This window comes from Prunus persica, chromosome G5 (assembly GCF_000346465.2).
Source record: "Prunus persica cultivar Lovell chromosome G5, Prunus_persica_NCBIv2, whole genome shotgun sequence".
NCBI classification, from domain to species: Eukaryota; Viridiplantae; Streptophyta; class Magnoliopsida; order Rosales; family Rosaceae; genus Prunus; species Prunus persica.
In genome coordinates, this window is record NC_034013.1 from 2,308,170 (window position 1) to 2,335,153 (window position 26,984).

The 26,984-nt window shown below is 35.6% G+C and overlaps 2 protein-coding genes across 3 annotated transcripts; both read left to right on the forward strand.

Annotated features, from left to right (window-relative positions):
* Positions 1,703-7,328, forward strand: LOC18776169 (probable methyltransferase PMT21). 2 transcript variants are annotated; one of them, XM_007210206.2, is made up of 8 exons: positions 1,703-1,960; positions 3,613-3,904; positions 4,011-4,159; positions 4,292-4,487; positions 4,825-5,035; positions 5,551-6,226; positions 6,361-6,438; positions 6,664-7,328. In XM_007210206.2, the coding sequence occupies exons 2-8, from the start codon at positions 3,635-3,637 to the stop codon at positions 6,884-6,886; spliced, it is 1,803 nt and encodes a 600-aa protein (XP_007210268.1). In that variant the 5' UTR covers positions 1,703-1,960; positions 3,613-3,634; the 3' UTR covers positions 6,887-7,328. The 2 variants fall into 2 exon arrangements, with proteins under 2 accessions (XP_007210268.1, XP_020418887.1); XM_020563298.1 differs by having other exon boundaries at positions 1,707-1,960; positions 3,608-3,904; positions 6,664-7,285.
* LOC18777961 (cyclin-dependent kinase F-4) lies at positions 19,936-26,603 on the forward strand. The gene is made up of 18 exons (XM_007209928.2): positions 19,936-20,091; positions 20,974-21,280; positions 21,379-21,981; positions 22,062-22,140; positions 22,225-22,293; positions 22,378-22,467; positions 22,563-22,701; positions 23,670-23,772; positions 23,862-23,914; positions 24,024-24,090; positions 24,304-24,412; positions 24,662-24,727; positions 24,933-25,001; positions 25,101-25,164; positions 25,248-25,364; positions 25,688-25,719; positions 25,837-25,915; positions 26,108-26,603. The coding sequence occupies exons 3-18, from the start codon at positions 21,926-21,928 to the stop codon at positions 26,326-26,328; spliced, it is 1,413 nt and encodes a 470-aa protein (XP_007209990.1). The 5' UTR covers positions 19,936-20,091; positions 20,974-21,280; positions 21,379-21,925; the 3' UTR covers positions 26,329-26,603.

Below are 26,984 nucleotides of genomic sequence, written 5' to 3' on the forward strand. Positions count from 1 at the left end.
ATATCTTAATATTTAAGTACATTTTGATAATGTTTTTATTTTTGAAAGTTTTAATTTAAATTAAGTGTTGAATTTTTTTATTTTTATTTTAGAGAAAAACAATAATTGTGTTCATAAATTATACACAAAGACCATAAGCCATAAGGGCTAGTACAAATATCCGCAAAGGGGTAATACAAATATGGAAGCAGAATAACCATGCAGTTAATCCAAATACATAGAAACACAAAGGCAACATCAAGTGCACAAGGTGTATCTCCATAATAGCCTCATAAGGCCAAAGAAATTTCGGCATAAAAGCCGTTGGCTTGAATAAGCCAGACACGAATTGCATTGCCTAAACTACCAATACAACTACAACTTTTAAACTCTCACAAATAGAAACTACTAGTAGATACTAGACAACAAACAAACACCCAGCTCACAAAGAGTTGATGCAATTTTTACAACTCAAGAAACTGTAATCACTCAACTCACCAAAGATTTCAAGGACAACAAAATCAGAAGAGCCGGCAACGAAATCACCAGCACAACCAAGGTGAAAATCCAGCAAAAAAACTGATAAACGACCCTAAGAGAGAAATGAGGAACACATAGGAGAGGAAGGGAGAGAGGGGAGTGGAGGGAAGGGAAGGAGAGGAGGGAAGGGTAGAGAAGGAGAGGAGAGGAGAGGAGAGGAGAGGGGAGGGAAAGGTAAGGGAAGAAAGGGGTGGGGAAGGAGGCCACCAACCTCAAAGGGGGCCGCGACTAGAGCTAAGTTCCTTATGGTTTTTCATATAGAGAGAGTTCCTTAGGATTTCTAGAGAAAATATTTTTTTTTTATTATTTTTAAAGTTGATGTTATAATGAGAAGGGTAAAATTGATAATGTCATTTTTGTTGTTGTTGAAGATGATTAATGACAAATTGACATGTGCATAATGTAATTATTTGGATCCAATTTAAATAGACCAACCCCAATTTTTGTTCATGTGGTTGGGCTTATTTTCCACTTTAGTGTCATATACTTTTGTTCAGTTAGCTATTAATTCTACAAACCTAACAATGTTAAGAAAAATAGATGATTTCTTTCGTCGTGAATTCTTTCCTCTTATGTGGTTGTTGTATATTATCATGTTGAATTATATCTAAGTAAATTTAGGTTTTACCCATAAAAAAACTTTCACTTTTGGAAAAAGCCAAAGCTTTTTGAAAAAAGACAGAATAACCTCTCAACTTTCAAACCAAAGACATGCAAATATAAAGGATTTCTTAGGAAATCAAAAAATAAATAAGGGCAATTTTGTCCATTTTTGCTTGTTTTAAAAATTTTCTCTCTCCTTTGGGCTTTTCCAAAGTCTCCCTTATATCTATTAGTTTGGCGAAATTTGTGATTTGAAGTTGATTGCAAGGATATCAAATTGCAGAACAAAAATTTCAAAAATTGAAACAACGAGAACCAAAGTGAAAAACGTATAAATTTAAAAGGATAAAAATGTAATTTGACCATTTGAATAACCTCAAATATGAAAGAGGATGCATGTGAAATAGTTCAAGATGACATTGGGCTTAGGCGACGAGAATTTTATTTTTTGGGGAAAAAGAGTAGGGGTGAGAGAAAAAAGACAGAATGAAGTTACCCACAAGAAAGGGAAAGAGCTGCGAAGTAGAGAAAACATGAGGCTTTGGGGGACAGCGAAGCATATGGCAATCAAGTACTTTGTATAAATACAAGGTTCAGCTCTCTCCGTGTTTAAGGCTGAGAGAGATCCCAGTGTTCTTGTCATATCCCTTTATCCTAGGCTTGCTAGCTCTCTCTTCTCTTTCTCTTCTCTGTTTCTTCATTTCTCTTAAACAGAGATTTCTGGCCGAAAATTGAAGACCCATTTAATATTTTTGATCCCTGTTGGGTTTTCTTCTCATGAAAAACAGAGATTAATTGCAGACATTTAGAGACACACTATACACAGAAGAGAGAAAAGGTACTAGTTCATCTTCTCTCTGTGTCAGCTTGTCTTCTTACTCTGTCTAGTTTTTATGCTTTGGTACTTGCTCCATCAGATCTCATCATATCGTGATGGTTATGGTGTTGTTTTCCCCATGTCCTTTTTCTTCTGTCATTTCGTCAAACACATTGTGATCATCTTGTTAATGGGTTTCTTTCCTTTGCCCATTGGATCTGGTTTCTGACCAGACTCCCTCTTTTTCTCTTTTAATTTCCTATTTTTGGACGATGGTAATGGCACGCGGTTTTCACTTTTGTCAAATGCTTAATTTATCTCCCTTTTCGAAAGATGGGTTTCTAGTGTTGTTCTTGCTCTGTTGATTTACTTTTTTAAGAAATGACTGGTAAATTCCTTTTCACAAGACGGGTGTGTGATCTGTTTAGTCTTTTCTTTTTCTTCATTTATTTTCTAGTTTGAAATGAAGGACTGGGTTCTCTGTAATCTGCCTTTAACACTTCCTTTTGGTTTCTTGGCCCTGTTTCAGCGAAATTTAGGTGCATTTCTTGCTATGCTTTTGTGGGTTTGGATTGGAAGAATGTGCTTGCTTTGTTTGTTTCTTGTTTATTTTGATATATCTATGAATCATCATGATTCAGAAAGAAAGCAGCTGATTGGCAAGCAATAACTCTGAATCATGCGTAATTACCAAAAAAAAAACTCTGAATCATGCGTAGAAGCTTTTCTTAAGCTTCAAGAAAATGATAAAATTATTGGATGCTTTCTCACTTTATTTTCCTTTTCATTTCCATTGTTTGTTGTAAAGAACACACTGTTTTTTTGGCCTTTTTGACTTAGTGGCGGTGAAAAATATAGAGAGAGGGAGAGACCGCATCAGGGACGGCTCTGTTTGATGCGGTTGGGCCAGTTGTCATGTGAGAGACATAAAAGGATGTTGACATGGAAAGTAGAAAGTGTCGGTAGTTGCCATCAGATCTTGTAGTTGAAGTGGTCTATCTTCACTATTCCAATTTCACCACTTGGTCTGCATCATTTTGCTATTTTTTCAACCTTTTCCCACTCCCCTTCTTTTTGAGTGAATTGTGTAAATATGTTATCCATGAGCTGGATCTGGATCTATCCAAGGAAATTGGTTCTCACTTTTCCAGTGTGTGATCCACATCTTATTTTGTGCTTCCCATGTTTAAGATTGATTGATTGGTTTGATTTAGTTAAACATATGCTTTATGCTTTTATTGATGTTGTTGGATAAATGTAGAGGAGGCTTTTATGGATCAGTGTCCATTAGTTTTTTATTTTTTAAAAGAATTTGTGAGGTCCATCCAATTAACTGGATGTGGGCAATAATCGCAGGGCATTTCAAGATAAATGGATGTGAAGTTAAGATTAATGAATTTAGTACTCTTTTCACTTCTTTGATTTCTGATGCTTTAGTTTGATATATGGGATGGCATGGGGAAAGAAAGAAACACTTGTGACCAGTCTGGTTTAAGTGGCTGCTTTAAGTTTCCTAGTGTTTTGTACTTTAACTACTTCCTAGTACTACTTCACGGGAACAAAATTTTCTCACCTTTTTATGGTGAATGGTGCTCGGTAGCAGATCGGCATTATTAAAAATCTGTGTTCACCTACAATTATGAAGATATATAATATGCCTTGTATCAGTGCAGATAGGTAATTCTTTCTGAGATCATGAAGCATAAAGATGGAAAACCAGGACCCCAAGGTACCAGGGTTTTCCCCATGGCAATCTTGTTTGTTGTGCTATGCGGGTTTTCATTCTATCTTGGTGGAATCTTCTGTTCTGAGAGGAACAGAATTGAGCCTTCTGATGTCAAAGATGTCACAAAGGCAGTTCGATCATCCAAGGAGTCACTTGTGGCCCCTCTCCAAATAAAAACTGTTTCCTTTGCTGAATGCAGCAGTGACTATCAAGACTACACCCCATGCACAGATCCAAGGGTATCTCCTTAATCATTGATCATATGGTACTTTTTGCTTTTTGGAATTTGGGAACCACTAGATGTTTATCAAATTGTGTTGAAAATGATGCATGCTTGTTGTACAGAGGTGGAAAAAATATGGTGTTCATCGGCTTACTTTCATGGAACGCCACTGCCCTCCAGTATTTGAAAGGAAAGAGTGCTTAGTTCCACCTCCAGATGGGTATAAGCTACCAATCAGATGGCCAAATAGCAGGGATGAATGTTGGTACAGGTAAATAGTTTAATAGTTTGTTTCTGATATGTGTGGTCAAAATTCCAGTTTTAAGTTTCTACTTGTTTCATGGAGGAAAAAAAAAAAAAACGGAAGAGTTTCTCTGAGTATACCTTGTGGATCTGGTTTCAGGAATGTGCCATATGATTGGATTAACAAGCAGAAATCTAATCAGAATTGGCTAAGAAAAGAAGGGGAGAAGTTTCTCTTTCCTGGTGGAGGAACTATGTTTCCTAGAGGTGTATCTGCATATGTCTATTTGATGCAAGATCTTATTCCAGAAATGAAAGATGGGACTGTTCGAACTGCCATTGATACTGGGTGTGGGGTGAGTCCAATTTAAATCTTCTTTTGCATTTTCCAACATTTACAATGGTAAATATAAATGAAAATTTCTGGTGGGTGAAAGCATAATTTATTCTATTGGGAGGGTGTGCTTATGTTAGCATAATTTAGTCAAAATGCTTGTTGAAATTTGATTTGTAGCTTTCTTTTTTCATGGTTATGATTTTTAATTTTGTAATACTCTATTTCTTTATTGTTCTTAAAGCAGCATTAACAGTTTACAGGGTTTGAAATTTTATAATAAAATTTAATGTTCCTTCTGAATAATTAAATTTGTTTGAAGTTACATCAGTTCATCTCTTTAATTTACTAATTTTTAGGTTGCAAGTTGGGGAGGTGATTTGCTAGATCGGGGGATTTTAACAGTTTCTCTCGCCCCAAGAGATAATCATGAAGCTCAAGTTCAGTTTGCCTTGGAACGTGGAATTCCAGCAATCCTTGGCATCATTTCTACACAGAGGCTTCCTTTCCCCTCAAACTCGTTTGATATGGCTCACTGCTCAAGGTGCCTCATCCCATGGACGGAATTTGGTAATTCATCTATTAAATTCTTAAAAAAATCTTTCAATCCTAGAGAATATAATTCGGTTTATAGATCTTGATGTCCAGCTGCTGAAACCAGTTTCAAATAATATCTTGAAATAACATAGTGCTGCATTGCATTTTGCCCTCTAGCTCAGCCATATGAAATGTATGCATGTATAGAACTTTTCCGTTAGTGTATATAAGTATTAGGATATGTGTAGTTTTCACTAGTTCTCTTTGAATTTGGAGATTTTTTTTTTCTTTTTTTTTTCCTCTCAAACTACCTTAGACAACTTCTAGCTACAAAGTTCCTGTGTTCCAATTATAATTTTTAATGAAAAATTCCCTGGATCGCTTGTGAACTTTATATTATTGCCATAAGATTGGAACTTCCTCTCTTCCCTTGTAGAATATCATAGAATGGAAATTTCTTTTTCCTCCTCTCTTTATCTTCTTTTTTATTTTTCTAGTTTTGGGGTTGGGGTTACCACTTGTCTTAATGGCTACTATCCTGCTTTCAGGCGGAATTTACCTTCTTGAAATTCATCGTATACTCCGCCCTGGAGGTTTCTGGGTCCTGTCTGGTCCACCTGTCAACTATGAAAACCGCTGGCGTGGATGGAACACAACCATAGAAGAGCAGAAATCAGATTATGACAAGTTGCAAGAACTGCTAACTTCATTGTGCTTCAAATTGTATAACAAAAAGGATGATATCGCTGTTTGGAAGAAATTGTCAGATGATAGTTGCTACAATAAACTTAATGAGCCAGATGTCTATCCTCCGAAGTGTGATGATAGCCTTGAACCAGACTCAGGATGGTACACGCCATTACGCTCTTGTGTTGTCGTTCCTGACCCAAAGCTAAAAAAGTCAGCTTTGAAATCCATCCCTAGATGGCCAGAGCGATTGCATGTTGCACCAGATCGTATTTCCGATGTGCATGGTGGGAGTGCTAGTGCTTTTAAGCATGATGACAGCAAGTGGAGGGTACGATTGAAGCACTACAAGAAGTTGCTCCCAGCAATTGGGACAGATAAGATCAGAAATGTTATGGACATGAACACAGTATATGGAGGTTTTGCTGCGGGGATGATTGATTATCCTTTGTGGGTCATGAATGTGGTCTCTTCCTATGCTGCAAATACACTGCCAGTGGTCTATGATCGGGGCCTTATTGGAACTTACCATGATTGGTAAACTTTACTTCATTCATTTTCATTGAAGCTTTGATCTGTACGAATAGCCTGCTTTTGATGCACTTTCCATGTGGTCATTATTATGAAATCTACTGGTCTTTTGTTGATTTATTTGTTTTCTCCTTTTGCAGGTGTGAAGCTTTTTCTACATATCCCCGAACTTATGATCTTCTACATCTTGATGGCCTCTTTACTGCAGAAAGCCACAGGTAAAAAATGAGCCTCCATGCATCTTTTCTTTAGTGTGGGGCACATCAAATATCTTGAAAGCGGATATTAATTTGGCATATTGAACTAGTTAGTTAATCTTAGAAGTTAGGTTCTCTATGCACCTTTGTGTAATTCGACATGGCGGATAACCTAGGAAGTACACACACACAGAGTTATGAATTCAACAGTATAAATGGTTCTAATGATGATAGTGTTTTGGGCAGATGCGAAATGAAATATGTACTCCTAGAGATGGACCGAATCCTGCGCCCCAACGGGTATGCAATAGTTCGAGAATCCAGCTACTTTGTGGATGCTGTTGCGACTATTGCCAAAGGCATGAGATGGGGTTGTCGCAAAGAAGATACTGAGTATGGTATAGGGAAGGAGAAAGTATTGATATGTCAGAAAAAACTCTGGTACTCATCGAATCGGACTTCTAGATGATGAACATAGAAGAAACCCAAACCAAGTTTGATCTCTTGGAGGGCTGGAAATAGGGTTAGAAGCAAGTTCAATACCATTCACAGAGAATTAGTTCACTTCATTCTATAAGAAGCCAAGAATATTCAAATTTTATCATGAAGACTCAGTTACCCAATAAGGTGCTTTCGTTAACATATAGGATTTGCGTATAGATATATTTTTTTTAAGGTGTCAACATGTACTTGGTATAATTTCCCTTTCCTCTTTTTCTTTTTCCATTTTTTTTTTCTTTTCATGCCAAGCTGTAATAGAATGATTTGGAAATTTGTTTGTAAGGGGTTTATATGTACCAAAAAATGAAACAGCAACGGGTTTAAAAATTAAGACCCTGACAGCTTGTTATTGTTTTAGAATCTTAAATGAACTTTGCATTTGTTTTATGCAGTGACGCGCTGCAATTTTAGTTCTTTGTTATTGGTGCTCATTAGTATATGTTTCTTTGAATACAAGCGATAGTCTAAATTACAATGAGAGGGGGCCTTTCCACACACACTACTTTTAGCACATGGTTTGAGATAATCTAATTAACTCAATTTTTATTTTAGATTTATCGTGATAAATCATTTTCCATTATGCTTTTATCCCAAATCATTCCTAAAGAATGTTTTAGCCATTACTATTTGAAGAGGTAATACAATGTCATTTCCAAGATTGGTATGTCATCTACATAAAATACTAGGAATATGACTCAACTCCCACTAATCTTCTTGTAATAGAAGAGATTCATTCATATCTTTGAAAAGACTTAAACTCTTGACTTTCTTGTCAAAGTCAATGTTTCTAACTCGCACTAGCTTACTTAAGTTCATTGATGGACAACTATAGCTTATACACTTTGTGATTTGAACCTTGGGCCATTTCATAAAAGTCGTTTTGTGCATATCTTTGAAAAGACTCAAACTCTTTTCACTTTCTTATCAAAGTCAATGTTTCTAGCTCCCACTAGCTTGCTTAAGTTCATTGATGGACAACTATAGCTTATACACCTTGTGATTTGAACCTTGAGCCATTTCATAAAAGTCGTTTTGTGTTTCCTTTTGTTCAAAACTCACAATTCAAGTATGTAGCTATGGCAAGCAATATCTGAATAGTTACAAGTGAGAAGGTTTCTTCATTGTCAACCATTTTTCACATTATTGTAATCCTCATGATACTACCTTAGCCTCATAGTTTTCTATCTTGCCCTTCAAGCCTATCTTCCTCTTGAAGACCATTTGGAGCCAATAGGTACGATACCTTGTGACGGGTCAACTAGACTCAAAACTTGCTTGGCATGCATAGAATCCAATTTGGATTTTTATGGTTTAAGGCCATTTAATATGAGTAGATGCCATACATTTCCTCATGGTAGTTAGAATGATCTCCCCATTTCTAAGATGGTTCTTGGATCCAATTCGAACTACGTGGAGCTTTTCTAGGAACTAAGTTGTCACTTGAATGTTGATTTGTGGTTTCCTATATTAAGCTAGTCCTCTTTCAAGGAATATAGCGTGCGATTCGAGAAACAACAATTGCTTGTCGATTGATAGATGTAATGTCATAAAGTTTCCTTTAGACATTCCACAAATCTATTTTACCCCTTTGATATCTATGACAACCTCAAATATTAACATTATTAAGATTCAGTTTTCATTACAACTACATCTTATGAAGTCTTTGGAAAGTACTAGGTTTGGCAAGTATGTTGCCATTAACCGCGCTTATCCTAATATCAATTTAATCATTATGGAAAGAACCAAAATCATTCAGATTTGATTTCTCGTTAGGAGACTTCCATTATGATGTGATGCCATGTTCCTATATATTTAAGGAACGTTTATCTTCTAATTTTCCTTTCTTTGATCAAATACTATTGACATTATGCTTCTCTTTTATACATTCTTGAATACTTTAAAACTATTTCAAAGAATTCAAACTTGTGTTTTATGAGATACAAATAGTCCAACCAAGAGTGATCATAGGTGAATGCTATAAAATGAGAGAAGCCTTTTGAGGTGTTACCCTTTTAGTAGGGTAAACCCTCTCTTAGACCTTTTGGTTCTTTAAGGCATCATTGTTTCTAAACAGCCATTCTATCATTCATTTCTTAAAAGAAAAGAGGCCACTATCGGATTGTAGCAATCCAATTACTTGTTAATGAAGAACAATGTAATTTTGTCAAACAAAACAACTGTATAGTGCCCTCAAAGACAAACAACATAGCCACAAGACATCTATGATGTCTTATGTCTAAGGATTGGTTTGAGCCTTTTAGTTTTAGTTTGGCATGTGAGTAAAGACTCCCATTCTAGAACTCATGCATTTGATCGCGTTGCGTGTACTTGTTCTCCTGCAAGCACTTACACACATATCTTGGTGTCGACACACTTAATGACTTGAGACCGCATCATTCTCTACATATAGAGAAGATACTGTGTGTACTGGTCTTGGCAGAATATCAATGCCCAATTGATACTTCTATGACCAGGAACATATTTAGAATTAGGGATTATGATAAGTCTAAATGTATGTAATCTCATTACATAGTTCTCATATCTACTTATATATTCTTAAGACTATAGTTGTTTTACTGTTATGATAATAGACCTATTATCGTGGTTGAAAACAACTAGTCTTGCCCTTGAATAACTTAATAAGTTATTATAAAAGATGTCATTACTATGAATTATCACATAATTAGTTGATTTTAAGGGCATACTACTAACAACCTTTGCAAGACTTAAAACCTTGAGGAGAAAGATGAGCTAAATGGTGAATATATAGAACACATGGGAGAACCCTAGGGTTCTCATTCTCTCTCCAAAATTTCGGCACAGGGCGGGGTGGGCCTTCTCTTGGGCCTCTTGGTCCAACTTATCCCACTTTAAGACCCATGGGCCTTTAGTTTCTCAAACCATTTTAAGACCCATTCTATTTCAACCTAATTAATTAACTCTTTAATTAATTTTCTCTCTAATAAATTAATATAATTAATTGCCTTCACCATTGATCTTGTTATCTTTCATTATTTATCCAAATTATAAGCTTATGGGTGTGTGATCCATTGAGTTCTAATTAGTGAGGTCGTGGGTGATTATGAACTCTTTATTTTATCGATTGTGAATTACAACTCCTTTTTTAATTCTCCCTTTATGAGGACCCATTTAAGGAATATCCTCAGGGCTTGCACAAACTGTGAGTGACGTTTAGCAACATATCACAGTTACTCGAGCTAATCTATAATATATTAGGATCAGGGTCGACCTTGACTTTTGGGTGGCCCTAGGCGATAAACTAAATGAGGCCCCTTCCCTTAGTATACAATTGCAAAAAAATAACAAATAAAATGATTTTATGTAGCGCGTAGAGCGCTTGAATAAAAAAGATAGTATGCATTATAATAGGACATATCTCCATAAAAAATAAAAAAAACATTCCAGCAACCAACAATGGGAACATGTCCATGAAATTGATAATTTGTATTCTCAAAAAATACATTAAAACTAAGCATTTGTTCAAAATACTAAACCCTTTCCCTTAAGATTGGCTTCTGGCTTTAGGCTTCATCACATGAGTTTAAGTGCAAAATCCTCTTTGTGATATGTAGAAAGAATCATACAACATAAGAAAAGTAACAAATGGTAGCACAAATGGACAAAGAAATTACAATAAGTAGCAACATACATATTTTTGAAGACATAAAACTGAAAACAAAGAAAGTAGGACACAAAACGCCCACTAAAAGTAACTTACAAATGTCTTCAACTAAAAGAAACTACAATAAGTAACTTAGCATACATTACGATAAACAATTATAGAGCATAATCCTACCTGGTCAATTATAAAGCAGAGTCTAAGTCTCTTAAAAGCAAAGTCATTGTCTGTGTATAATCTGGATCACAAAAGCAGCTTTGAAAAAATATATGAAATGGTTGTGGCAAATTTGGAAGGGTCCAAAATCTGCCTGGAGCCTACTTCCTCCCGAACAAGCAGCCAATAAGAGATCCACCCTATTACAATGTGCAAATATCCGATGCTTTCCCTTTACCAAAATACACAAATAGCTGCTTGATTTCCTCTACACCATATACAATCCAAAAAATAAAAAACAATAACATTAAAAGTACAATCAATCACTGAAAAATCCTTGATCTTCTAGCATTTTGAGAAGCAAAATCTTCAATAACATCTTCAAAATCAAGCTTTTCCAACATATTCTTTTCAATGCATAAGATTCCTAATCCATCCAACCTTTCTTGTGACATAGTTGAACTCAAGTAAGATTTTATTAATTTTAATTTTGAAAAACTTCTTTCTGCAGATGCCACAGTCAATTCCATAAGCAACTGAGACATTTGAAAAGCAATTTACAGATTTTACATAATCAAGAACTTGAATGACTGTCTTTGCCACTTGTGGTAAATACAATCATAAAACTTCCAATTCATAAAACAAATCATCAGCATTAATATCAGATTCATTGCCATGTGTTAAAGCATCTTCAAGATTAACAAAACATTCATGCAACATTTGATAATTCATTACATAATACTTTTTAGGATTCAACAAAAAAACTAAAAAAACCTTCAAATATTTCTAATTGTTCAAATCTACTCCTCAAAGAAGAAATAGCAGCATCAACCACAACAAGAAAATAATTAACCCTACAAGATTCTTTTGCAGATTGAAAAGTCTCTTCATGATCATTTTCATCAAATTGTTTTCTCCTACGACTTTGACGTTTTTCATGAAATGTTGGGTTAATTTCCATCTTAGATGTAATATCTTTGGCATAAAGTAAGGCAGATGTGAACCCATTTTTTCTGTGGTCTTCAAAATAAGAAAGAAGCCCCTTCAAATTTTTTATTGCAACATCAGTTTGCATATCTCCATATTGCAATTTTTGGCTAACTAAGTCAATTTTTTTTCAAAATGTTATGCCATATAGTCATGCTCAACAAAAATTCAAAACTTTCAAGTTCATGTGTTGCTAAAGATTCAGCTTCACTCTTTGTTTTGGCATCTTCACAGACTCTAGACAATACAAACAAAGCTTCTCTTATATCATCAGTTTGGGTTATTATGGCTCTTAGGGTTATTATGGCTCTGACACTATTAATATGACTTCCCATCTTGTTGTTGATAATGGTTTAAGAGTTAATCCATGGACATGATTTGGAAAAAATTTCCATCTGTTTGTAGAACTAGCAAATAGAGTATACATGTGTTGCACAACTCCAAAAAATGACACAGCTTTAACACTTGAGTTTGCCATATCACAAACTGTTAAATTAAGAGACTGACACGCACATGGCATGTAAAATGCCCTAGGATTTATTTCAAGAAGCCTCTTTTGCACACCATTGCTTTTCCCCTTCATGTTAGATCTATTATCATAACCTTGGTCCCTTATATTATTAATATCAAGTTTAAGAGATTGTAATACAGCTTGTAACTCATTAAGAAGCCCAAATCCAGATGTATCATTCACTATCAAGAACTTTAAAAAATACTCTTCTACCTTTATTGGAACATTTGACATATCTACACATCGAATTATTAAAGTCATTTGCTCATGGTGACTTGCATATGGAGTACAATCAAGTATTACGGAAAAATATTTTGCCTCTTTGATTTTTTCAGTTATAGCACTTCTAACTTTAGAGCCTAGCATACCAATCAACTCATTTTGAATTTTATGGCTAAGATAGTGATAATGAATCTCATTATTTTGAATACATCTAAATGCTCTTTCATTACCAAATCAAATTCTGCAATCAATTCAAGCAGCCCCAAAAAGTTACCATTATTATCTGGGTAAATTTTCTCATTCTCTCCACGAAAAGCTAAACTTCTTTTAGCAAGACATCTCACAACAGAAATTATTCTTACTAAAACTAGTTTCCAATATTCTTTCTCTTTTTTAATTTGCATTTGTATGTCTTTATCAATTGTTTCATTCTTTTTCAATCTAATTTGCAAATCAATCCAAGTTCTTATGTTAGTGATATGCTCAATACTATTCTCATGTAAAGGGAGTGGTCCCTTTGTTGTTGGCTCTCCCTTTGATATTGATTCTCCACCTTGTAGCTCTCCAAATAGGAACAAAGATATGCACCTCCCCAAAGCTCTTCACCAAAGATTGAATGAGATGAGAGAATGAATAGACAACAAGTGAAGAGTTGTGCTAGCACCCTCACTTGATGTGATAGATTCAAAGGGTTAGGGAGAGAGAGCTTGATGTTTTCTATCTTCCAATTTCACCAACTTGAAAACCCTTTGATGATAGGATACCACAGCTACACACTTATAAGATCAAAAATGTCACAATAGTGACAAAAATACCCCCATGCCCTAGTGTAGCCGCACCCTCCCTTTGGGTGTCATCTTTGTGCTGTCTTGGTCCAACACATTAATCCTATAATGTGTCACATATGTGCCTAAGTCCATATGGTAAAATCTCTTTTGAATTTTCAAATCATATGGGGCCTTTAATTAAAATTTCATAACTTTAATTGAATAATTAAATTAATCTAATCAATTTAATTACTCCAATGACTTGACTAATTCAATCACTCACTTGTCTAACGAGTGTTGGTCCCGGTCATCCTTAGTTGACCGTGTCAAGTGTCGGGTCAACTGTTTGACCTTTGACCTTTGACTTTCACATTTACTTTGACCAAGTCACAAAATCATTCATTCTCTTTTTAATTTTCCAATCAATTCCTTTTCTGTGTGCAATCTTATAGGTTCTAATTAGCGAGGCAGTGGGTATGAATGATTCACTCTGAATCAAGTATGAATTATATCTCTCCATACAATTCTCCCCATTGGCGAAGGCTAATTATAATTAGTCTTTACAGGGCTTCCACAAGCCATGAGTGCACCTAGAAGTATATCATGGCTACCCAAGCTAAAAAGAATTCATTTAGAGAACCTAGTCAGTTTGTGATTACAATGCAATTCGATCCTTCTCTAATTCAATACTCTATGTCATATTCTCGGGATATGGTAAACTTGTGTCAAAATCCCTAATATGACATCTCTAGATTATATGATTCAATTTGATGAAATTGCAAACGTTCTTGTCTTAATTTCCATCATATACTTTGGCCAAAGATTCTCGAATCATATGTTTAGAGTATTCTCTCTTTTTACTAAGAGCAGAGATTCCTTATTGTACATTCACCTGTCTCTGCATACATGCTGAGAATCCTGAGGAATACCTCTAAGTCACATTATTTTGATACGACCGTATGGTGCTCTCACAGAGAAACAACATATATACAAGACAACTATAATGTCTCAGGTCTAAGGATTAATTTGCATTATCACAACTTAGAATTCTTTGTTTGACATTTGTGAGTAAGACTTCCATACAAGAATTCCAGAGTTGATCGCGTTCAGTGAACTCCATCTTCTATAGAGCACCCACACATCTGTCTCAGTATCTCTACACGAATGAGTTGAGACTAGCCATCCTCCCAATTGAGCAGACATAATGTGTACCAGTCTTTACGGGTCACCATTGTCCAATTGGTAATCCTATGAACAAAAACAGGATACAATATTTATATGTTTGGAAAGGTCTCGTGTATCTAACTTCTTTAGACCACTTTTCATTTATATCTTAATCCATGGACTTGTTACTTTGTGTACGTTATGTATCTAAAACAACGTTCTTGCCCCTTTGATTATATATATATATATTATTTCCTTAGAATTATCCATTTTTATATTGGCTTCTAGAGCATATATCTAACAAAATTCGGGGCGGGTCCTGTCATAGGTGTACTCAAGTATGTGGTTGATTGTACTCTCATTGAGTCAATGCATTATTAGCTTTACTTGTATTTGTCCAAAACTTCATGGAGGCTCTCTCACACTCTTATAGCATGCATCGTTTTGGCAAAGATAAAAGTTGGGTTCGTATTTGGCATCCTTATTTTCAAGGTTTACGCGTTGCTTTAAGACTCACTCTTGTAGCACGATGCCCTAACATATCATATATGTTTAGGCATATATTAAACCCATTTAAGATGTGACAACTTCACTATATTTCCTTTTGAATCATTGTCTAAGCATAGATCCAATGTTGATTTGCTAGATTACTTCAATAATTTTTAGCTTGGAGTTTGCTACTCCTGGGAACTGATAATTTAAGACAAATGAACTATCGTTCAAAATCAGTTTGCCTAATTCAACTAATCTAAGACTTGAAGCCAGTGTTATGAAAGATCTTGGGGCCAGACTATAACACAGTCAAGTTATCCATTTAACTCAACAACTTAGACTTACTCTTAAGTCTCATGGTTTCACCATAGGCGTGCGTTCAATCAATCCTACATTTTTAATATAAAAGGTCCATACTTTCAATTGAATTGCATCTCTTATGGATTTTGGAGTTCTTAATTGGAAGACGCTTGGTCATGGTAAAATGTTTATCCCTTAAGCAAGTGTGCATCCTCAAATAGGATATATATAGGCATATATGTGTTAATCATTTATAAGATACATCACATCATTATGTATGTTTGTTTTCCAAATATGTCTCTACGTAATATCAAACTATCGTTTTGATATGATGCCATTCCCTTTGATTTTATTCAAAGAAAATCTTAAAGTAATAAATCTCATTCTATGTGAGACAAAGTTCTAGAACGATGATGTATTCATCTTATTGCACTCTTGAATTCTCCATATTCCTTTGAAGCAATTCATTTTAAACGAGAGTGATCTCGGTAGTGTAATAAGAGTGGTTCTCTAATCCACAGATGAATATAATTCATACTTTCAATTTAACTATAATCCATAGTGATTCTTCTAGCAAGCCTCCTTATCTCCGTCTTCACACATGAATGACTCGAGACTAGTCATCCTTCTATTTGAGCAGATATAGTGTGTACCGGTCTTTGCGGTTCATCAATGCCCAATTGAACGATCCTATGACCGGGAATATTTTTTGTTCGAGTTATAGGAAAATTTCCATTTGCATCTAACCTCTTTAGATCACTTTCCTTATCTCATAAATTCATGGACTTGTCAAATAGGTCAATAGTCATGCGTGGACCGTCACCTCTGTTGACATATTTGCCTTTTTGTGTAAACCTAAATAATTGGTTTAAATGAAGTTTTCATGAAAAATTTCATCTAATGATTAGCTTTCAGGGTATACTTCTAATAGTTACCACCTAGACTTTTAATTTTAACTATTAACCACCTTAATTTTGTAAGTGTTACAATTAACCACCTATGTCTAACTCCATTAAAATTTTCGTTAAGTCAAGTTGTATGTAATATTTTTTGAAATGCAATTTTGTCAATTCACTATAACTAAATAATAAAAAATAAAAAACCTAACCTAATTATCCGAGGACCTTCCACAATCCCTTCTAACACTGTTCTCCCCCACTGCCCAGCAACCCCCTCCCCACCCTCTGCATATATAACTCCCCTCCCTACACCATATATATCTCTCTCTCCACCGAATTCAATGTTAACATGGTTATGCAGGAGTTTCTATTTTGAAAATTTTGTTATATCCCCAAAGACTTCAATAAATTAGTCCGTAAGACTGCTAACCACACGCAAACACTATTGTACAACCAACATATCTGTACCTTGATAGAGCTGCCAAGTTGTTCATCAATGTGGTAAGGATTTGATCTTATGAATAGATTTAGGGCTTAGATGTATATGGTAATTACTTGACTTAACGAAAATTTTAACGGAGTTAGGTGTAGGTGGTAAAGTGCAATACTTTATAAAGTTCAGGTAGTTAATAGTAAAGATTAAAAGTTTAGGTGATAACTGTGCACGTGCCTAAAGTTCAAGTGGTATTTATGCAAATTTTCCTTTTTTATTTTTATTTTCAGTTTCAGTTTTTTAATTCTTAACGGGTGAAACGGGTCGTGTCGTGTTATTCGCGAATTATAGAGATGATATATCACAAAAGAAAGTTTTAATGTATCTACTCATGGTTCTGAGCTATTGGATCAATTATGCGTGCCCTCGGGAAAGATGATATGTGGTTTGTGTTCGCGGTAAAGGGTGGGGTTTAGCGATTGAAGGTTGTGTTAACAAATTTTGGTTTGAGAGAGAGAGAGAGAGAGAGAGAGAGAGAGAGAGAGAGAGAGAGAGAGAGAGGAATGAGATGGTGTAGGTGGAGGAGAGATCGCAAGGAGGTCGCTGGGGGCTAAGTGGGTTGGTGCGGCTTGGTTGAGGTTGCGGTTGGTAGTTTTTTTGGTCTACTTTATTGCTTTTTTTTAGGACAAACTACAGTAAATCCCCCAACCTATAGGGTCATTTACAAGTTCATACCCGATTTTAGGGACATTTACCAGTACATACTCAATGTCACGGAAAACCTACAAAATGTCATATTCGTTAGCCAAACCGTTAGTTAATCTGTTATATGCTGATGTGGCATTTTTGGGACCCGTTTTTTAACTGAGATGGACTCCACATAAGAAATAAAATTAATAAAATAAAAGAGAAAACATTTTTAAAAAAATCTAAAAACCCACAACCAAAAAAAAAAAAAGAAAAAAAGAAAACCCATCTTCTTCATCTCCAACAGACTTCACAATTTTCTCAACCTCTCTGCAAACCTTCTCTTCCCCCTTCACTTACCCCATTTTCTTTACTCTTTGTGTGAGAGTAATTTATCGAAGAGTTACAAGAACCAAATGGAGAAGAAATTGATCGAGATTTTGATATGGGTTTCGGACAGTGCTTCTTATCGGGGTTCTATTTGGATGGTGAGAAAATTACCTTTTTTCGGAGAAGAGTTCGAGGAATTCGAAGGAGATGAAATTGACCAATGTTTCGGTTTCGCCTTCGAACTTTTTTTTTCCTCTTTCTCACTGAAATTCTGAGGGATTCAAAAGTGATGGGACATATCTAGATGCTACAGGGTCAGTTCCTCTCTCTCCCTCTCTCTCTCTCACTCTTCAAAACCCTTCTTTCTTTCTTTCTGGAACCAAAACTAGAATGATTGCTTGAATTTTGGTTGAATTAAAATAACCAGATCAATTTTTATTTATTTATTATGATTTTCCTTGTTGGGTCTGTTCAGTTATGAATCCATTTTCCTAGCTCAAGTGCTCATGTTTGGCTGCAACGTGAAACTAGAGAAAGCACAGTAACCAAATCAGGTTTCTCACCAGCTGCTTCCAAAGCATGAAACAATCTCAGCGCCTCATTCAAATCTCCTTTATCAGCATACCCACTGATCATAGGAGTCCATGAAACACAAGTTCTATTTGACATGCCATCAAATAAAAATCTAGAAGAAAGTATATCACCACACTTGGAATACATTGATATAAGGGCATCGACAACAAAAATGTCAGAATCACAGCCCATTTGAATTCCATGATAATGAATCAGCACAACCTGTAGCAATTTATCAGGTTGGCATGGGGGCGCAGGTGCTGGGTTTGGGGGTGTAGTTGGTGATGGCTGAGGGGTTTAGTCGGGATTCATGTTGTGGGTTGAGTTGGGTCGGAGAAGGTGGCAGGAGGAGAGAGAGGATGACGGTTGAGAATGGAGGGGGATATCGGAGAAGATGGGTTTTTTCTGTTTGTTTTAGGCTGCCATGGGGGTCTTGAGCGAGGTTGCGAAGGGGAGGATGGTGGGTTCTTCTGGGTTTGTTTGTTTGTTTTGTATTTAAATTATTCAATTTAAAAATAATTTTAATGATTTAAAATTATTTTTGAAAAGTATATAATTTTTTATTAATTTTTTTGTCCACCTGTAAGTCCACATCATTAAAAAATGGAATTCACATTCGCCACGTTAGCATTTAATAGATTCACTAACGGTTTGACTAATGAATGGGCCATTTGTAGGTTTTCCGTGACGTTGAGTATGTACTAGTAAATGTCCCTAAGATCAGGTATGAACTCATAAATAACCCTATAAGTTGGGGGGGTTTACTGTAGTTTGTCCTTTTTTTTAAACGTTTTCTGGTAATTTAATACGTAATGAACTTTTTTTATTAATTTTAAAGTCTACATGGACTCCACCTCAAAGCAAAAAATGAGGCCCACATTTGTCACATCATAATTTAACAGATTTATTAACAACTTGTGTAATGGAGGGTGTCATTTATAGGGTTTTTGCAAGTTTCGATACTCAATTGAAGGGTCTTCAAAGGTGAGGTATGAATTTGTAATGATCCTTATAGGTTGGGGGGTTTTATATAGTTGATCCAATAATATATTATATATGTTCAAAGTGAGACGATACAACTTTTGTCTTTGAAGAGTTGCAACTTTTGACTCTTCAAAAATATACACATCTTTTCAAATAGTCACTTGCACATTTATAGAGAACCTATTGCATCTACATCTCACTTGGAGATATAATTCAATTCATTCAAAGCATTTATTAGTCACTTGCGTTATAGTATGGAGTTCTTAGTATGAGAGAATGTTCAATATAATCGTGGTTAGTTAGGTTCTTATAATTTGTAGTGTTACAATCATAAGCATGAGGTCGTTGCATCTTGGGAGACCAGTATCGTTCAACCCAAGAGTACTGAAGTGGGACGTAAATTGTCTTAAAGACAGAATGCTAAGCATTCACCTCGACCAATTTTTTAGGTGATTCTAAACTAATTTATATGTATATTCAGCATTGGTGTTGTTCATGTTATATATATATATATATATATATATATATATTAAATTTGTATATTTAATTGCATGTTTATTTCTAAATTTCTTTGTTTAAATATAGCAATCAGACCCTTTATTTCCTACATTAAATGGGCAAAGGAAAAGTAAAAAACTTAAAGTAACGAAATGAAATTCCCAGCTAAATAGCAAGTCACATTTTTTATTTTTCATTTGATCCGGCAGACCCAAAGAAAAGGAAAAAACTGTAGATAAAAAGAAAATAAAATAAAAGGGCAGCCAGCCACGACCCAAAAAGATCTGGGGTCTTGTGTAAAATTACAAGAATACCCTTTTCTCTATTTATGCCGTGGAGTGGAGCTATAAATATCGGGTACGTAAGCAGAAATTAGGTAAATTCCTTGGTTGGCACGAAGGATTGGTTTTCTCTCATCGCACAGATCAGAATTCGGTGGGTTTTAGGCAAAGTCGGTTTTACATAACAGAAACTCTGGATTCCACCTCTTCCCGTCCTTGGCGACGGTGGTTATGCCGCTTGGCTTTCAGGTTCGTTTCCTTTTCTTCGGATCTGATTCCTCACGCCTTTTCATTATTTTTTCAAGTTTCGTGTTTTTTTGCAATTCGATTTTATTCGATTTGTTTGGGCTGAATTTATTTTATTCTCTTTGTTTTGTATATCGATTTCATTCAATTTGGTCAGTTGGGATTTTTTTAGAATTAGGGTTAGTTCTTCTTCATGTATTCGTCTTGATGTGTTTCTTCGATTTCGGTTGAAATTTTGTTTGGTTGCCGAAAAACTGTGGGAAAGGCGTCAGGATTTGACAATTTGGGGCTCTGTCTTATTAAATTTTCTTCGTCTGGGTTACTAAGGTTTGGTAAAAAAATTTCTGATCTGGAATTGTTTCTCTAGGATAATGTAATTTCTGGGTTTAATTTGGTCATTGATTTGCATTACTTTTATTACTCTTTAACTCGATTTTGGTTATTGGAGGCTTTTTGTTTATTTAATTATTTTTATATCAGCGATTGATTGTAATCTCTTTAAGTCTTTATTATATAAATTGTTAATGTTGTATAATTTTTGCCTATTGATATTTAAGTGAGGTTATAGCGTAGTTAATACTTGGTTTCGTTTGCATATGAGTGTAGTGCAACTAAGTGTTGGTTTTGTATGGATGTACGTCTGAACTGTAATCTTCTAAGGCTCAAAGTATTGTGCAACAATATTTGTTTTGTACACTCGAAAAATTCTGCAGTCATATTTATAATATGCCTGCTTCTGGTTTTTAATGCTGGAATTTGCATCATTATGTGCCCATATTATGTGAGATTCAGTTTGAGTGGCCATTATATTCAGTAATGGATTCCTTTTATCATGTCTGCATGATTCATCTGATGTGCGGTTACTTGTTGTAATCTAAATTTCAGGTTGTGCCGGGCTTGGATCTAAAGAGCTTTGACATATTTCTGAAGACATGGAGCAGATGCGCTTCTGGTCAAATTGTCACCAGTACCGGGTCTTTTCTTTCCAGGAAGTGCTTGACTGGAGATTTCTTGTCCTTGGAGATTTTCTTCTGGTTTCCTTTGTTAATTGCACTTAGTGGTCAGCTTCTCTTAAATGATCAATACGGGAGACGTGATGCTAGTTACATCTGAGTCAGGTGTTGGATCTTTAGTGCATAGCGCATTGCTGATACAACATCGAGTTGAAATTTCCGTGAAAACTTCTTCAGGGGTACAGTATACATATCTCACATAAAATGTTATGCATCTGCTTATTATCCAATGCCTGCTTCATATTCCTAAACTTTATTCTCTTGTTTCTTATGACAGGGCTAAAGTCTAGCAATCTGTGACTGAAGATCTCTACATAGTTAATATTAGATAATCAGTTACGTCAACCCAAACCAGTGCAGACTGTTTATTTCATAGTTATTATTTCATCGTTGCTCCTGATGGTTTCTATGAAACGTGGCAAGATATTGGTCAGCTAAAGATTCCACACTGATTTCTACTTAGTTTAGATGAGATAGCAGTTTTTGTTTATTGAGCCTTGGGTGACACTATCTTGATCTTGGAGTCTTTCTTCTGCGGGATAAATCATTCTGGTTGGTTTTTCAATTGGTATCGATATGTCCTGTGGTGCTTGCCGTTTTTTGCCATCTATGTCATGCTCTAGTCCGCAAGCTGTGGAGTTAGTAATGAATAAGGCTGTGCAGCCCATCCATCATAAGAATTCTGGTTTTGTGCTTGTGCGTGTTGCCTCATAAAATTAATGGTTTGATCTTGCTGGACGAGCAAGGCAGTTGTTTATATCCTACAGTGTATTTTAAGGATCATCTTCTGAAGATAAATTCCCATTTATCTTTTACGAGTCTTTATGCTTTCACTGAATAAAGAAAGAGCTGCTTTGTGTTCCACAGGAAGAATGGAGAGGTAAGGTTGTTTACTGTGCGACTTCCTTTAATGTTTATTTGTTTATGTTGACACAATATGTAAATTTGCGGTTACTCTAGGTACAAGTTAATAAAGGAAGTTGGAGATGGCACATTTGGGAGTGTCTGGCGTGCTATTAATAAGCAGACTGGTGAAGTTGTAAGTGTGTTTTTCATTTTCCTAAGAATTCAGTTTATGATATATATTTTTAAATTTTGTTCTGATTATAATCACTGAATACAGGTTGCAATTAAAAAAATGAAGAAAAGATATTATTCATGGGAGGAGTGTGTAAGTCTACGAGAGGTTAAGGTAGTTCAACTTACTATATCCTCTTTAGATATCTTGCTTTACCGTGCATTTTCAAATCATATCATGGACTTCTACTTCATGCAGTCATTGCGTAGAATGAATCATCTGAATATTGTGAAGCTCAAGGAAGTCATCAGAGAAAGTGACATCTTGTACTTTGTGTTTGAATACATGGTAAGTTATATTAACACAAACTTGCAAATATTTTGTACGACTTTTGTTGGCGAGCGTTATTGTTTATTCTCTATATTCTCATATGGACATTGCAGGAGTACAACTTGTACCAACTTATAAAAGATAAGGAAAAGCTTTTCCCTGAAGCTGACATCAGAAATTGGTGTTTTCAAGTTTTTCAAGGCCTTGCTTACATGCATCAGCGTGGATATTTCCATCGCGACCTTAAGCCAGGTATTTGATGCAATTTTGATGCACGACTTTAGTTGAGTAATTAAAAGGTTCAAAGAGAATTTGAAGGGCTTAAGGCATCTATGCTAATGAAAATTCTTGTATATCTTTTTTTTTTTGGGGGATGGAAACATGTGTACCTCTTCCATATTTTGTTGAAGAATCAATCTTAGTTGCTTATTGTGGGTTTGTGTTTGTTTCTTTTTTAGTCGCAGTTTTCTTTCATTTCAAAGCAGATTGATGTTTGCTAAGGCTGCAATGATCATGTGGAATCCTTGATTTATTAGTGTACAATTTTCCCTTTGTTATACTTATAATAGTTGTAATGCCTGCTGCCGTTGTTTTTGGACACCAATTCTTAATTAGCTACTTTTCTTCTTTTATTATTTGATATTTATTTATAATTCCAGTATAAAACGAGATTTGATGTGGCCATGTTTTCCTACGGTTTTGGAGGTATACATTTTATTTGAAAATAATTTTCAAATTCAAAACTACGAATGTTATGTTAGCTTTAGAATCTACTTGCTAGATTAAAAAGAAAAAAAAGGGTTTTTGACCACCAAACTGACGTTTTGAATTGGTGAAACATTGGAAGGGGCGCTGATCAATGTACATGCTTTATATTTTCTTGCCTCTTTTAAGTTTCTCTGTTTTGACATCTTTCTTCAACAATTTTTCATTCACGTATTGTAGAAATTTCTGTCCACCAGTGGAATGCTTTGTTTTGTTTCTTTCTTTTTGGGGGCCTTCTATGGTTGCTTCGTGCATGGTGTTGCTATACTTGTTCAAGTTGTGTTTGTATTTCCCTTTTGGATTCTCAATGATAATTGGCAAAATCATGTATTACTTTTGTTTATTATGTTCTGTTCTGTGTCTTTAAGTCGTTCATGTTGTCATCTGTTGGGTCCGTGTCTTCTTTTGCTACCGAACTCTAACATACTGCTATCTATACCTTCACTCCTTTGTAGAGAACTTGTTGGTTACCAAGGATGTCATCAAAATTGCTGATTTTGGTCTTGCTCGGGAAATCGATTCGCAACCTCCATATACGGAATACGTGTCAACACGGTGGTGAGTGTTTATTTTCTTAATTAGTTAGCTCTGCCTGAATGCAAACTTATTGATGTGAGTTACTAACCTCTAGAATGTGGGCATGTTAGGTATCGAGCGCCTGAAGTCCTGCTCCAGTCATACCTGTATAGCTCAAAAGTCGGTGAGTGTTTGTGGAAGTTTGAAGTTTTGATTTTTTTTGTTGGAAAGTTAATGCGTTATTGATGGTTGGTTTCTGAATGACTTAATTTTTTCATTTATTTAAATGTCAGATATGTGGGCAATGGGTGCTATCATGGCTGAGTTGTTTACTCTCCGCCCTCTATTTCCAGGTGTTAGGTATGTATTCATTACTCTTTAAACATCCAGTGATTTGTTGCCGAATGGGAAATATTGCTATGATTGTTGGATAGCATTTTGATATTAATTGATTGTGTAATTTGTTAGAAGATATTTAGTAGTTTATCTGCTGATAATTTAGCAACTGATATATCAGTTGGTTTACTTTTAATGTTGTTCTTACCCTTGCTTCCCTTCTGACACTGTTTTCAGCGAAGCAGATGAGATATACAAAATATGCAGTGTGATTGGTAGCCCAACCAAGGATTCATGGGCTGATGGGCTTCATCTTGCAAGGGAAATCAACTACCAATTTCCTCAGGTCAGTTTTATCCTACTTTCTTTCTCGCATTTTTAGTGTGTTTGTTGAGTTGCGTAGACTTTTACAGCAGTCTCTTGGGGAGTTCTTTGTACATTCTTAGATCTAGCAGACAATGCTGTCATTTCTGTATCGTATTTATGAAAGATCTTTGATATAAATGATTTTGAGGGGCATGCCTTTTGGGATTTAATGTTATCTGCGTTATCCAGTATGATTAGTGGATATTAAGTTGGATGTTTCTTTTTGCAGTTCGCAGGTGTTCATCTTTCTACGTTGATTCCTTCAGCAAGTGATAGCGCAATCAGCCTTATGACAGTAAGTCCAATTTTGTATTAAATGTAGCTGCTTTCCCGTCACTACCTCTAACCTTCCCACTGTGGCACATAGTTTAAATTCTTGTTACTTGATCTGGGGAATTTTTCATGTCCTCAGATCAAACTAGAGAAGCGATTAAACTTTTATGTCTTAACTAGTAGTCTACTGATATGACACTTACGTTTTCCCTTTCCTTCTGTTGTAGTCACTTTGTTCTTGGGACCCGTCCAAGAGGCCAACAGCTGCAGAGGCCCTCCAGCATCCTTTCTTCCAGGTAGTTTTTTGGAACAAAGTATAATTAGTGAAACATCCAGTCTTGAATGGTTATCTGTAGATGTTTTGCATATTCTAAGGTGTACTTTTCATGTGGCAGAGTTGCTATTACGTTCCGCCATCCCTTCGCTCCAGATCAACTGTTGCTAGGACACCTCCATTTGGTTTGTTTATCTGATAATTGTTGAATTGTGTTTTTAATTATTCGTTTTGTTTAGGATATTAATTTATGTGGATTGTTACACAGCTGGAGCAAGGGGAGCATCGGAGCAGCAATGTGCTAGAAAATTATCTGGGACTTTATCTAATTCAAAGATTTCTAGCAACTTTCCTTCCCCAAAGCTGCATGCTTCTATGGGCACAGGTCAGTTTGAATGTTGTTCTGTTGAGTTTTAGTCTTTATATTCTGACTTCAATATTTTTTTGTTTTTAAATATCTGTAGTTTGTGTAATGTTTTGTAAAATACTGTATGAGTTCTCTGCCAGGTGGTTTTTTCTTAGGTTTTCCTTGTTAATAGCTAATACTGATGGTTTGGGATAACAATTCCCCTTAAGGAGAGTATGAAATAAAATGAAGGTTTTTTTTTATAATCTATTTAAAAGATGTAATTTAATAAGTGCTCCTATTACTAAGGAAGCAATAATTTTCTAGATTGATTCTCATTATGTGATTAAATATCGTTGCAGGTGTGCAGCGAAAACTGGATATGGTTAATCAGGTGAGCGTAGACGCGTATTCTTTCATCTGTTTTATTTGAGTGTTTGTGTGCTATGTGATGCACATACCAAGATTGCTATTACTGTAACTAATAATTTTTTCGACTTTATCATTTAAGGATGCGAAAAAGAATGATAAATATTTGAAGAGCTCTGCCAAGCAACAGAAATATCGACCCCCTGGTAAAAGCAGTCCTAGTAAGTTTCTTGGGTACAACAGGGTTATGTTTCAGAGATTTCAATTGTATTCCATGTACTCTGCTGATGACATTTATCAATCATAGGGACAAGTGGCGTCCTTTGGTTTTTGGTTACGTAAATTTATTAAGCTCGTGGTCTTCCTTTTCTGTTTCATTTGTGATTAACTGAGAAAACTATGTTGGTTGGCAGCGACTGTGAACAAGGGAAGGATTACACATGGAGTTTCAGATACATCTGAGAAGCTGGCAAACATGACAATTGGTTATCGCAAGCAGACTGTGGGGCAGCAGATGCGCCCCCCTCCCATGAAGGCTGGAGTCCAGTGGATTGGCGAATCTGGAAACTTGTATCTCAGGCCTGTTCAAGAGATTCAACCTGGCAGAACCTATTCGAGGAAAGTTGCGGGTTGATTAAAGAGCGACTTCTTTAAGAGGTCGTCATATATAGTCTTTCATGTGTGTGGTACCATCACCTGCAGCAGTTGTGGATTTCTCCGTCTTTCTTAGTTCTGAACCTATGTACTTGCCCCTGTGGCATTTGGTTTGCTTATTGGTGTGTCAATATGACCTAATGGCATCTTCTGCCTGGTCTAGTATTAACGTTATCCTACTGCTTTCTAAACAATGACCTGGATTTTCAGAGTAAATAAATGAAAGCAAAAGGTTTTATGTTTGTTTAAAGAAAATCTGTTTATTACTTTCCATTTTACAACGTGGCATTCTAAGTTCTTGAGGGTCCAATTCCGGCGGCGCAACCCCCTCTCCTCGCTGTTGGAAAAGCCTCCCCTCTGTTCTCCCTTTTCAATCGCTCTCTTTCTTCCCCTTGATTTTGGATCCAAATCTGAGTAAACGCTCAAACAATAACCTAGCTCATTCTTCATCTTATCGAAAATCAACACCCCTCGAAATCTGATCAAAACCCAACAAAAGTTTCAGCACTGATTAAACCACAAACAAGAACTATCAGTTTTGAATGTTGTTTTATATGGATCCACACAAGATTAAAGCTGCACTTCTGGCTTCTTTGAAAGAGAGAGGATCAATAGGCAGAGAAATCAAGATATATA